The following is a 13,986-nucleotide window of genomic DNA, read 5'->3' on the forward strand; positions in this document are numbered from 1 at the left end:
CAAATAGTGATGAGTGAACGTGCTGGGATAAGGTGTTATCTGAGCATGCTCGTGTGCTAGTCGAGTGTCTTCAGCGTCCTCGAATAATATGTTCGAGTCCCCGCATCGGCATGTCTCGAGACTGTTACACAGATGCAGCACATGCAGGGATCGCCTAACAGACAGACAATCCCCCCATGTGCTGCGGCTGTCAGGGGGACTTGAACATATTTTTTCAAGCACGCCAAAGTCACTAGGTTAGCACCCGAGCATGCTTGGATAATATCTTATCAGAGCACGTTCACTCATCAGGGCAAAAAAGTGAAGAACTATTTTTATTGACTTATCGTGGCGTCATATTTTGCAGGCTCTACAGACATTCCCTACTGTTATGTATGTATTAGAGTGCCAGGTCTGAAATTGCTGCTCTGCCCACTGCCAGCCTCCCTGCATGTGCCAAACACTGTGCGAAGGACAGTGCGGGAAAGCCAATCACTTTCAAAATCCTAAAGTGAGCGAATGCAGGTCCACATTTCTGTGCACACGCGTGCAAGCGGTTATTCCCCTCTACGCTGTGTCTGAGTGGCAAGCTGCATACACAGTAGGAGTTGGCTGGAAGATATAGGCATCATATGGCCAGAATTCACATTCATGGATCTGTTTTCCTGTCCATCATTTTCTACTGGAGGAACTAAGTGGCACCCCCCCCCTCCAAGTGCTTTTTGTGGGAGCATTTTTTTTCCTTCTGTCTTGGTTTTGACGCCTTTAGTCATTTTGTGGAATAATGACATGAGAACAGATCTCTCAAATATGAGAGCAAGTTCCTCCTAACTTCAGACAGTGATTACCAAGCAATGGAAAGGAGCAATTTATTTGTTTTCCACGTTTTCAGAAGACATTACAATTTCTGAAATGGTCCTTTAAAAGTACCTGTCTCCATTCTGGGACTATCCTTTTTATTTAGTGAAAGAGTGGGCAGCCCAAAATTTGTCTTAGAATAATTTGACAGTGCGAAGAACACCTCAAGTGTCCCCCAAAAGGGCTTGCCCGAATTTCCTGCTTGTGAAATCCAGAGAGGTATCTCACAACCCTACACACTCCACTCACAAGGATAACGCGCAGGCGCTCGCTCTATTCAGTGAACCAGCGCTGTCAAATGATCTCCAAAGCGGTGAGCGAGCGGTTACATCCTTAGATCAGTCACTATTAGGTCAACATTTAGTAATTGATTTGGGAGTGCCGGCTTACTGCAAAGAGCGAGATTTCACGCTTTTAGGGCTTGTTCTCACAACCGTATTTTCAAGCCGAGCTCTTTTCGTGTAAACATTAAACCGCACGCGCACCATTGTTATTTAATGGAGCAGGGCAGATGAGTTTTTTTTTTTCACTGACCGAATCTGCCTGTGAAAAAAATAGCCGCATCATGCTCACTCATCACTAGTAGCAAGGAGTTGTATTTCCCTGCAGTCGCTCGCCCCCATCCTGGACAGCAAGCTACCATTTATAGACATGGGTTGTCATACTTGCATCATAATCTGTCTAAGGCCAGGGTCAGACTTGTGAGAAACTCAGACGAGTCTCGCATCTCAATACCCAGCACTGCCGCCGGCACTCGGGACGGAGTGTGCAGTTGCATGTCTTTCTATACACCCGAGTGCCGGGTATTGACATGCGAGACTCGTCCTAGTTTCTCGCAAGTATAACCCTGGCCTAAAGGTATTTCTACAGTCTGACCCTGTTTTGTAACCTAGATATCAGAGGTTAAAAAAAAAATCTCCAAGCCATATTATTTTCTTTCTTTCGGGCATGTTTGCACTTTGACCAGGATTTAATATTAACCTGGAAAACACAGTATAAACTTTCTTTTAGTCTTTCGTTTGTGTTTACCTTAAAGTGGATGAAAATGGTGACCCGAAATCAAACCTTGTACACACTACACCTCTTGCAATGTGCATTACAGCCTCTAAAGCCAAATCTGATAGCTTCTTTCTATACTGCCAGTTGTAACGCTATACAAGTTTAATACTTGTGTACGTGAGCTGTAACGACCCAAGCCTTACAATGAAGAATCCGTTTTCGCTTCCGTTACCAAGTGTTCATGCTCAAATCATTGCTGCACTTATAAGATATGTGTATGTGATATATTGTGGATTTCTTCTCTTTTGTATGCCCTAGACTCTGAATAAGTGGCCAATGATATTCACACATTGAGCACATCTACTTGAAATCTTCTCCTCTGTGGTGTGCCGAACTGCCCTGCCATGGAACAAGACGCGCAGAGGAAAGGAAACTTTTCAACACTAGTTAACCATACCAATGGACTGACTAAAAATTCTGCACTGGCCGCCAAACCCTCATCTTCCAAAAAATTAATAATTAAGAATTTTAAAGGTAATGTAATGTGTGTAAATGTATTTTATTACAGCCAAGCTTATAAGTACAGTATAGTTAGAGATTGTACAAATGTACGGATTAACCTTGGTAAAAACAAAATGAGCAAATACCCTGCAGTAAGTAAACAAATGAATAACCATAGTGCGTATAAATAACATAAGGTACTTAGTTGAGTCGTTGACACTATTTTGATATAAAAAAGTCAACTATGAGGTTAATCTGCAGGTTAATAGGATTCTGTACGTGTCCGGTGCCGGCAATTAGAACCCTGCTAACTTTATTCCTTCTGGTAGTGTTCAGATTTAAGTCGTGGGCGCAGCGCTGGCTTGGGTTCAGTCACCGCTCTGTGTATAGAGAGCGGTGGCTGTAACTGCACCACCGGTACCGACTGACAGCTAGTCCTAATGATGAACAAGCTGTCAGTCAGTGCCTGGGGCACAGTTACAGTCACCACTTTCAATATACAGAGCAGTGACTGAACCCGTGCCGTCACCAAACGCTGCCTGGAGGAGTAAAGTTAATTTCTCTATCGCTTCATTGGGGGACACAGGAGACCATGGTTTAGCATAGTGGTAGGAGGTGGACACCGATCTTTTACTAGACCCAAATCTACCTCGATTTTCATCGTTTTCCAGTAATGTCTCCCTTTTTTTTTATCTTTTTCAGATGGATCTGAAAGAGACAGGTTCAGAACACTATTAACTTGCAGATTAAACCAATATCTGCAGGTTAATAGCATTTTTTCGCTTGACAAGTTCCCTTTAATACTTGAGATGGGTCCATCCTGACTGGGTACACCTTGTCGCTACATGTTTTTTTAAATCAAAATAGTCTCAACTAAGTACCTTATATTACTTACATGTACTATTACTATCTGCTTACTGCAGGGTAATTGCTCATTTTGCTTTTGTCCTAGGGTATGTTTTTTAATGGCCTCAGGGTGAAGGTGCACCTACACATTACCCCTATGCCAACATGTGCTCCATCTCATTTCTTTGGCTTTAAATATAGGGATTAGTTAGGGACGAGTTAAGGCAAATTAATTTGTCTGAAATGGCTGATATCTAGTGTACTAATCAACTAAGTCTTCTGTTATTTTCTGAAATTGACCAAAAGCCAGTATCTTACCTTGTGAATTAACTCATCAAAGCATCCCATTTGGCAATTAAGCCAATTGTGATAATTTGGTCACTTTCTACTTTCTGAATTGTTAGGGTAGATTATGTCAAAGGGGGAGCCAAGAGCTGTGGCAGATATGGGTCAACCATGTGTTATATAGACGTCACTTCCTTTTCATTTACAGTATGTTCTATTATAGTTTTTGCTGAAGAGAAAAAGATCGGCCGCATGTTGCTTCCCCAGCTGACCATTATGGGTTAAAGCAACTAGGCCTGCAGTGATCAGCCGATCATGGGGCAGCTTAAATGTGCCAAGGGAGGACAACCACTTTAAAGTGTATCTGCTCTTGCTTTTCCTGTGTGTGTCATAGGACATACTATGCTCATAGATATATTTATCTTCTAAAAGTATTTTCATGTAAAAATGTAATGAAATGTTGCAGGACTCTTAGAAAAAAGCCTGAGAGTCCGACTTCTACTACCCACATGCATTAATGATCTGCTGCTCTCGCTGTATGGAAATTTGAGAATATGGAAACAGTCATGCGTGTGGACGGGTGATGAAGGACTCAGGCTTTCTTGGTAGCAAGAGATCTTGGAAGAAAAATAATTTCCACAACTGGGTGTATTTAAATAAGATAATCTTATAAATGTGTCCCTGCTGTGTAGTGAATGGAATGTTCTAAGACTGACACTTCTCACGCCAGTCTACAGCAGGAGTCCACTGAAATAAGATGCACCAAATTTATTAAAGGGGAATTCCAGTGAACCGAAATGAATACGTATCCACTTCCTCACTCAATGGGTGATATTTCTTAGATCATCATAGGTCCCACTACTGCTCGGTAAGAGTGTGGACATACATCCAAAGGCCACATTCTGCTTGCTGAGCAACCTCCACATTTTAAGTGTGCAGACCATAAGCAGTGAAGAATGCCTATGTGCTGCTATTGCTGCCTGCCTCTAGTTGGCATGTCGATTTAGTACTATGTTTGTATTTCCAGACAAACCAAAGCTGCCTGATAACTACACTCAGGACACATGGCAGAAGCTTCATGAAGCCGTAAACGCCATAGAAAGCAGCACGTCTATAAAGTATAACTTGGAGGAACTTTACCAGGTATGACAATTCATTGTTTCAGAAACCCCTTTTTCACGTGAGGCGCCTTTCTTGTACAGTCGATAATTCTTCTATGCTTCATATTTATCTTCATCTGCAATACTGATACAAGAGTAATAAAGTCTAATGCATGTATGGGTAAAAAGAGAATAATCAATAATACAAGAGAATGCAAGTAATATTTTGTGATAAATCTTCTCAAAGAAATCTGCTTCTTTCACTTATGAGCCACTTCTTCCTTTCCACCTGCCTTCTAAACTCATAAACTCTAGAAAAACTGTTCATCTTCATCATCCTTAAGATTAGATGGATTGCCAGCTCAGTGCAGTATCAGGTTACATCGCCTATAATACTCTGTCGATTGAGGGCATGAAGAGTGGAGTGACAAAACTGCCAGAGGGAAACACAGAAAGTTCATGCTGAGCACAAGTCTTCTACCTCATACCAGAGCTGGATTCACATCTTCACTACTCAGTATTGCTGTTGAATTTCCTCCATACTGATTATGCCGCTTCCTTTTCCGTGCCAATTAAGGAATGATGAACAGGAATCCCTCTTTCTCCTACGCCTCATTGGGGGACACAGAGACCGTGCATGTTATGCTGCTGGCCACTAGGAGGACACTAAGTAAACCAGAAAAAAAGTTAGCTCCTCCCCTGCAGTATACACCCTCTCGCTGGCTGAGATTCTCCAGTTCTTACTTAGTGTCTATAGGAGGCACTTGGGTCTGGTTTCAGACCCCACCGTTTTTATTTTATTTTTGAATTTTCTGTAAATTTTTATTTTTTAATTAACGGAGTGAAGGGGGGACGGTTCCTTTCTACGGCCCGCTCTCCCCCGAACCAACAACAGGCAAGCACGTGGAGTAACCTTTCACGTACACTTTCCTGCGACGAATGGGGCTGATTCCTCTGACGATGGTTCCCTTATGGCGGTACTCCATGGATACGAGGGCAAGCGCAACAGGACATAGCACAGGAGTGCATGGAGCAGACCTGAACAGCACTTTTTCGGATGCCCTGAATCAGCCCCAGAGCTCTCCGTCCCCCTACCCAGAGGGTGGATCGATTGAACAATACCCCCCCGGTAAAAGCTCCAGCTCTGCTACGTCGCCTGGAGGATGAGACTGAAAGACCTTGGACAGCGACGACCTGACTGAGCACAGGAGTGGAGGTATGGGGTCGGGTCCTTGTCCCCGGGAGAAGCGCTGACTTAGCGTCAGCGGCGGTACAATGGCTGCCCACCTCGCTGGCGCTTACCGCGGGGAGGCCAGAAATTTAGCCCCCGGCTTTTTCGGCCTGCTAGGCCGCAATTTAAATAGCGCCGCCCTCAATAGCACCGCCCCCGGCACCTAAAGTGGGTAGGCCAAAAATTTAGTCCCCGGCTTTTCCGACCTACTAGGCCGCAATTTGAATAGCGCCGCCCGCGCTATCGTCACCGCCCCCTCCTCTTGGCGCCTCTCATTCCAAACGAGACGCGCAATTCTAATCTCAGGGCTATGTCTGTTACCTCTGCTGCAGTTAACCCTTTCAGGAGCAGCCGAATTCCGGGTGACGCCACAGGGCCACCGTTTTCCTCCCGGGGGACATAACACAGGACCGTGGGTAAGCTGCATCTGCCCTCAGATTAAAGCTTAACCCCTTCCCGACACATTCCCTGCAGCTGCAGTCAGACTCTGCCGTTAACCCTTTCTGGAGCGCTATGCCTCATTCACAGGAGGCTAAATGGGCTGCTAAGAAGCACACTGCGCTTTTCTACCGTGTGTACTACCTGCAAGTCGGCCTTACCACAGCGAGCATGACTCTCCAGTGTTAAAGCTAATCCGTTATGCACGGACCGCGACCCGGCCTGCGTCCGAACCGCGCCCCGACCTGCGCTCCAATGCCCCTCGCAGCCGCTGCTGATTGGCCTCCTGCGTCTGGTACCCCCGAATGGGCTGAATCCCTGTCGGTGGAGCCTCTGACCAAGGCTATATTCCCCCTCCGGGAGGACAGTCTCTGCCAAAGCGGGCTCATGGCGCGTCCCCTAGTCGCGTTCGCTCCTCAGCATCAGCGACTCCTGTCTCTCTCTCGCTCGCTCTCACCTGAGGTTCACAGCGAGCATAACTCTGATTTTGTATCTGTCACGTCAGCCCCTCAGAATCCCCCAACTGATCAAGAGTCGCTTGATTCTCTTATAGAATCAGTGAAAAGGATTCTAAGGTTGAATGAGGAAAATATTCCCGCTCCAGCACTTCTCATTTAAGGAATAAGCATGTGCGCTGGTTATTTACCAGCCGTCCAGTATCATAGGCATCAGCCATAAGTGGTTCACTGGGCAAAAGTTTACTCTGGCTAAATACCCTTTTGATCCAGACCAAATGAAGGATCGATTACAGATCCCTCCGGTGGACCCTCCTGTACCGCGTCTTGTTTGCACAATGCTCCTATCTGTTTCTGAGGGTTCCTCGGTCAGAAACCCCTCCGATCATCAAATTGATTACCTTGCCCGTTCAATTTTTTGGCAGCTTCAGGAGCGGCGTTTGTTCCATCCTTTGCCGCAGTTTAGGTCACTAAGGCAAGGCCGCTTGGGCAGAAGTCCTCATTACTGCCTTCCAGGGTACCAATCTTCCTCCGGAAACAACCTCTGTCGCCAGCCAGATGATTCACACAGCGAACTTTGTAGCGCTTCTTTTCAGGCCGCAAATTGCGCGGCTCATACTGTGGGTCATCTTTTTGGAGAGAGACTGGACCAGCACATTTCTGATGTTACCAGGGGAGAAGACAAGTAAATTTCCTCCTCACAAAGGGCTGTTCGGCCGTTTTCGCTCCAACAGCCGACGTGTTTCGATTTTCTCGCAACAATTCCAGTTGGTCCTCCTCTCCCTTCTCTTTTGGATCAGGTCTGTCCCCGCGCGGAGACAGAGGCTCCCAGATCTCATACATATCTAACCGTTCTTGGAAACCCAGGCCTAGGGCTTCCGGATCTAGGGGAGCCAGATCTCATAGATCTACCTAATGACGACAAATGGGTCAGGAAGCTGGTATTCTTCGGATATAATATACAATTCCCCCCCCCCCCTCCAACTTGAGTTTTCCTTTCCTCTTCCTCCAAGAGAAAGACAAGAGCCTTCCTTCGGGCTGTTCAGGCTCTTCTAAGGGACGGAGTCATCATTCCGGTCCCCCTTCACAAAGGGTTCAGAAGATTTTATTCAGTCCTTCTTTTGTGGTTCTAAAAGAGGACGGGTCCATGCGAACCATCTCTGGATCTCAATTGTTAATCACCTTGTCACGGTACGGCGATTCCAAATGGAAACTCTCCGTTCAGTTGTCGCTCCCATGGAAAAGGGACAGTTCCTAGCTTCCATCGATGTCAAGAACGCTTGCCTTCACATTCCGATCTGCCCGTCCCTCCAGTAGCTCCTGCGTTTTGCAACTCACGAGCAACACTTCCAGTTTATGGCCTTGCCCTTCAGACTCGCCACCGCTCCCAGGGTCTTTACCAAGGTCATGGCGGCTGTCATGCCCATTCTTCACCCTTGGCGAGTGGTACTGTTACCGTATCTGGACGACCTGCTCATCAAGAGTCGGTCCCTTCTAGTCTGCGAGGAATCTGTGGAAAACAGTAAATACTCTTCCCGCCTAGGGCGGAAGATAGACTGCGAAAAGTCTGTCCCAGGACCGGCTCACACTTCCCGCGGATTCACCACTCTCCCTCCAGGAGAGACCCAAGCCTTACAACAAGCAGAGCGTCCTCTTTCTCGACCAGTTTCTCTCTCCATTTGTTTCAGCATGAGAGTTCTCGGAAGGATGGTGGCTGCGATGGAAACAGTTCCATTTGCACAGTTCCACCTCCGTCCCTTACAACATGCATTGCTGTTAGTTTGGAACGAGAACCCGTTCTCCCTGGACCGTCGGATTCCTCCGTCCCTGCGGGACAGGCAAGCCCTCGGGGATTAGTCACCAAGGTCCTCCCTGAATCAAAGGAGGTCTTTACCCACAGTAAGATGGTTGGTAGTAACCTCTGATGCAAGTCTCCTCAGTTGGGGTGCGGTCCCTCGTCACCTCACGGCACAAGGTCATTGATCAACCCGAGAGTCACGTCTCCCCATTAACTTTGGGATATAGGAACAATCAGATTAGCTCTAAGGAGTTTCCACCATCTCTTCGCAGGTCTCCCCATCAGGTCTCAATCCGACAACGCCACAGCTGTAGCGTATATCAACTGTCAGGGAGGTTTTCGGGGCAGGATGGCCACGCACGAAGTGAGTTTCATCTTCCATAGGTCCGAGGCCAACTATTCGCCCATCTCAGCAAGCCACATCCCGGGCTTGGAAAATTAGAAGATAGATTTTCTCGGTCACCAAGGCATTGCCTCGGGGAGGTGGTCTCTTCATCCGGAACTCTTTCAGCAGATATGTCATCGTTGGAGGACTCCGGATGTGGATCTCATGGCCTCAAGACTAAACAACAAGGTTCCTCGGTTCATTTTCCGATCGCGCAATCCTTGCGCCATCGGAGCGGACGCTCTAGTTCCACCATAGCTCTGGTTCCGGCTCCTGTACATCTCCCCCCCCCCCCCCCCCACCCCCCTCTTCCCTTGTTTCCGTGGGTCATCAAGAGGATCAGAGCGGAGGTAGTGCCAGTGATCCTAGTCGCGCCAGACTGGCCGAGCCGAGCATGGTATGCAGAACTAATACAACTAGTCGCCGACGTCTCCTGGTGACTTTCATATCATATGGATCTACTCTCGCAGGGCCCGATTTACCACCAGAACTCCGGGGTCCTGTCTTTGACGGCGTGGCCGTTGAATCCTTGTTTTTAGCTCAGGCTGGTTTCCCTCACGACGTGATTTCCACCATGATTAGTACCAGGAAGCCTGTGTCCATGCGCATCTATCACCGCACCTAAACAACCTTCCTTTTTTTGTGGTGCAAGGTTCATGGTCGATCACCTCCGGTATCTGGCCATATTGGAATTCTTTCAATCCAGATTAATATCAGGCCTTGCGCTTAACTCGCTCAACGGCAAAATTTCGGCCTTGTCATTGCTTTTCCAACACAAATTGCCACCAAGCTTCAGCTCAAGACGTTCATTCAGGGAGTTTCCCATGTGGCGTCTCCTTATGGAAGACCATTTGACTCATGGAGCCTTAACCTGGTTCTCGGGGCCTTTCGGGAGGTTCCTTTTCGAACTGCTGCAGGACGTGTCACTGATCATCCTCTCTTGGAAGGTGGTCTCTCTAGTGGCAACTACGTCAATCAGATGAGTTTCGGAATTGGTAGCCCTTTCATGCTGTTCTCCGTTTCTGAATTTTCATCAGGAAAAGGTAGTTCTCGGGACGTTCCCGTCCTTCCTGGACAAGGTCCTCTCCTCTTGCCATCTCAACGGGGAAATTTTGTCTTCCCTTTGTTCCGACGCCAGTCCATCGCATTGAGAAGGCCCTCCACACCCTGGATGTGGTTAGGGCGCTGAGACGGTACATCTCGCGAATGGCTCCTTTCCACAAGTCAGATACCCTGTTCATACTTCCAGACGGGCATAGGAAGGGTCTAGCCAGGTTGATTCGCTTGGCGATTCAGGTATCCTACCATGTCAGGAACGCGCCTGTCCCAGCGGGGATTAAGGGTGCTCTACCCGGTCAGTGAGCGCATCTTCGATCTTTCGGCACCAGGCCTCAGCAGAATAGGTCTGCAAGGCTGTGACTTCTTCCAGTCTGCATACTTTTACAAAAAGTTACCACATTCATTCTCAGGCCTCTCCGCAAGGCTGCGACTTGGTCCAGCTTGCGTACCTTTACAAACATTGCCTAATTCATTCTCAGGCTTCTGCGGATGCAGCTCTCGGCAGACGCTGCCTGCAATCGGCAGTACCACGGTGTTCACTCAGTGGTACATGGGGTATTAGCAAATGTATGCTTCCCACCCAGGGACTGCTTTAGGACGTCCCACGGTCTCTGTGTCCCCCAATGAGGCGTAGAAGAAATAGGGATTTTTGTGTACTCACCGTAAAATCCTTTTCTCCGAGCCAATCATTGGGGGACACAGCACCCACCCTTTTTAGCCTATTGGCTCACTGTAGCATTCTTAGGCGTTGATATTATGTTAACTGTTTATGCTCTTACTGCTTTTTTCACCGAACTGGAGAATCTCAGCCAGCGAGAAAGCGTATACTGCAGGGGAAGAGCTAACTTTTTTTCTGGTTTACTTTGTGTCCTCCTAGTGGCCAGCAGCATAACACCACGGTCTCTGTCTCCCCCAATGATTGGCTCGGAGAAAAGGATTTTACGGTGAGTACACAAAAATCCCTATTTGTGTCCTGGCTAATATAATGCAGTACGGAAATTTGGTCAACAGTTTATTTTGAGAAGTCACCGGAAAATAAAGTTACCATTTACCAGTGGATTACTATTAGCAGACTTTCCATTTGGCTATTGCTACAGGTATACATGGGATGATAGACATTCAGATTGACCTGTGAACTGGGCTCGGGTGACGTTGCAGGGGTGGCAGAATGTGACAATCTGGAAGGCACCCATCAAATGCAAAAACCTTGCATTCAAAGCTGTTAACCTGTTTCTGACATCAAACGTACATGCTTATTCGGAATAACACCCAAAAGGTACCCGAAAATTAAGAGATCCAGCAATATTACAAAAATATTAATTTTATTATTACAATATTTTCATACATAATAAGCAGCAATGCCCAATAGAAGACACTACAAAGCACTGATTTATGTATTGCCACAATAATCTATTTTATATAGTATGAATATACCAAATTATGCAGCATAAATGTCTTATAACTTAAATAAATATAATTATTAAAGAACAATGTCTGTAAAAAAACTTCATTCATGTGCCACATTTTCCCTAATATAAAGGGACCAAATACATATCACTTTAAAAGCGGTACCCATTATCATAAGGAATCAATCACTATACCCATAACTATATATAATGAAATATCACGGCCATGAAAATAGAAAGCGCTTGTCTAAATAGCCAGGGTAATTCCGATCTAAATATTCAACATGGGACAACTATGATATTACCTTAAAATTAGTGGAGCATTGTTGGCGCAGTGTAGCATGTCCTCCCTCACCCCTACGCGCGTTTCGCATGGGAAGAAGCTAAGTTTGGTATCTCTCTAATTGTACTGACCTTGAAAATCCTGATGGGAGGTCATTTGTACCACACAATAAAAACCAGGAAACAAAGCCCAAAAAATGTCAGAATTGCTTTTTTGTGTTTCTCAAAATTTCACCGCGGTTGGAATTTCTATGTCTGGTTTTAAGGGTCTGGGCTTTTAGTTGAGATGAATCTGTGCTGCGCTTTATGTCCAAGCTCAGCAGTGGCCAGTGCTGTGGGGTCAGGGAAATTGAGGAGTCAGTGGTTTGGCTTACCAACCCCATAGCCCTGAAAAAAAGCAAGCCCTCATACATCTGTGTGGAAAAATAAAAAAGTAGAGGATTTTGGAGAAAGGGTAGGGAAAAAACAAAACCACAAACACAAATTTTCTGCGGTGGGAAGTGGGTACTAGAGTTGAGCGACTATCTTCGGTTCCCCAATTATTCGGTTATCTATTAGGCTTGCCAAATAAGCTACAGCGATAACCCGGGTTCCTGAATCGCGCCTGCTGAACAGCTGATCTGCGCCGCAGCGGCATGTGTCGTGGCTGTGTCACTGTAACAGCACATGCAGGGAGAGCCCAACACACAGGCTCTCCATACATGTGACACCTGTAGTTGTAGGCTGTGTGTAATAGTGTGCGGATGTGTAGTTCCTCTGCATCATTCATTCTGCCTCTTTTCTTTTCTAGGCTGTGGAAAACCTATGCTCTTACAAAGTGTCCCACACGCTATATAAACAGCTGCGCCAAGTGTGTGAGGACCACATGAAGTCTCAGATCCACCAGTTCAGAGAATATCCTTTACCTCTGGTGCACTTGTGCGGTAAGAGACCATGCAATTGACCAGGTTAGGCTTCTAACCCAACAATAGTATCATTATTAACTTGCAGTGTTGCGTCATTGTATGTCATAATTAACCACTTAATTGCTGAAGGGTGTAGCCACTGCTATTACCAGGCCAACATGCATGATTATTTAGCAATCGAATATTAACCCCTTCAGGACCTTGCAATTTGTCCGTCTTTGCGGCTTTGTTTTTTTCCTCCCCTTATTCCAAGAGCCTTTTTTATTTTTCCGTTCCCATAGCCGTATGAGGGCTATTTTTTTATTTTTTATTTTTGTGGGACGAGTTGTACTTTTTAATGACACCGTTCATTTTATTATGTGATGCACTGGCAAGCAGGAGAAAAAAATCCAAGTGCATTGTATTCTTTTTGTTTGTTTTTATCTACAATGTTCACCACATGGTAATACTAACTTGGCTATATGGTTCTCCAGGTCAGTAAGAGTACACAGGGGGCAAACGTATATTTTTTTTTGTTGTTGTTGTTTTTTATTGGGGTAGTGAAAAAAAATTTGGAGATTTTGCAAAAAAATAAAGAATTTCGCTTGCGTCGCCATTTTCCGAGACCCATAGCGTTTTTCATTTTTCGGGCTTTTTTATTGCTCCCCCGAGATGATGTTTTTATTAACTCCTTCACGCCGGAGCCCATTTTCGTTTTTGCGTTTGTTTCTCACTCCCCTTCTTCCCAGAGCTATGACTTTTTTTATTTTTCCGTCAGTATGGCCATGTGAGGGCTTGTTTTGTGCAGGACGAGTTGTACTTTCGAGCGACACTTTTGGTTTTACCATATTGTGTATTCAAAAACGGGAAAAAAAATTCCAAGTGCAGTGAAATTGAAACAAAAAGTGCAATCCCTCACTTGTTTTTTGAGTTTTTTTTCACCATGTTCACTAAATGCCGAAACTGACCTGCCATTATTATCCTCCAGGTCATTACGAGTTTATAGACACCAAACATGTCTAGGTTGTTTTTTTATCTAAGTGGTGAAAAAAAATTCAAAATTCTGTTAAAGGGAATCTGTCACCCCTTTTTTGAGATATCATATAATGATAGCATTCAATTGTGTGTCACATAAGGATTCTCTTAGTACTTTTGCTTCCCCCTAACCCCGCACCTTTCATGCATAAATACCTTTTTTATATCGGTTCAGATGTATGTAAACTGCCGCTGTCCGGTCCGCTGGGCGGGGCTTATTCAACTGCTCCCCCCCTCCCTGTCTTGCTCTACGCATTTCTTCTTGTGTAGAGCAAGACAGGGAGGGGGGGGAGCAGGTGAATAAGCCCCGCCCAGCGGACCGGACCGTGGCAGTTTACATACATCTGAACCGATACATAAAAGGTATTTATGCATGAAAGGTGCGGGGTCAGGGGGAAGCAAAAGTACTAAGAGAATCCTTATGTGACACACAATTGAATGATAT

At 45.8% G+C, this 13,986-nt stretch overlaps 1 protein-coding gene across 2 annotated transcripts in view; it reads left to right on the top strand.

Annotated features, from left to right (window-relative positions):
• The window catches only part of CUL4A (cullin 4A), a 132,806-nt gene that overhangs the window by 1,096 nt on the left and 117,724 nt on the right, over nucleotides 1-13,986 (top strand). For both annotated transcript variants that reach the window (XM_073563545.1, XM_073563546.1), the window contains exons 2-4: nucleotides 2,155-2,370; nucleotides 4,496-4,611; nucleotides 12,413-12,516. In XM_073563545.1, coding sequence (XP_073419646.1) covers nucleotides 2,241-2,370; nucleotides 4,496-4,611; nucleotides 12,413-12,516 — 350 coding nt within the window. In that variant the 5' untranslated portion in view covers nucleotides 2,155-2,240. The remainder of the gene's footprint in view (nucleotides 1-2,154; nucleotides 2,371-4,495; nucleotides 4,612-12,412; nucleotides 12,517-13,986) is intronic.

Source organism: Dendrobates tinctorius, unplaced genomic scaffold, assembly GCF_039654945.1.
Source record: "Dendrobates tinctorius isolate UK_male_01 unplaced genomic scaffold, ASM3965494v1 ptg000394l, whole genome shotgun sequence".
Lineage (NCBI taxonomy): Eukaryota > Metazoa > Chordata > Amphibia > Anura > Dendrobatidae > Dendrobates > Dendrobates tinctorius.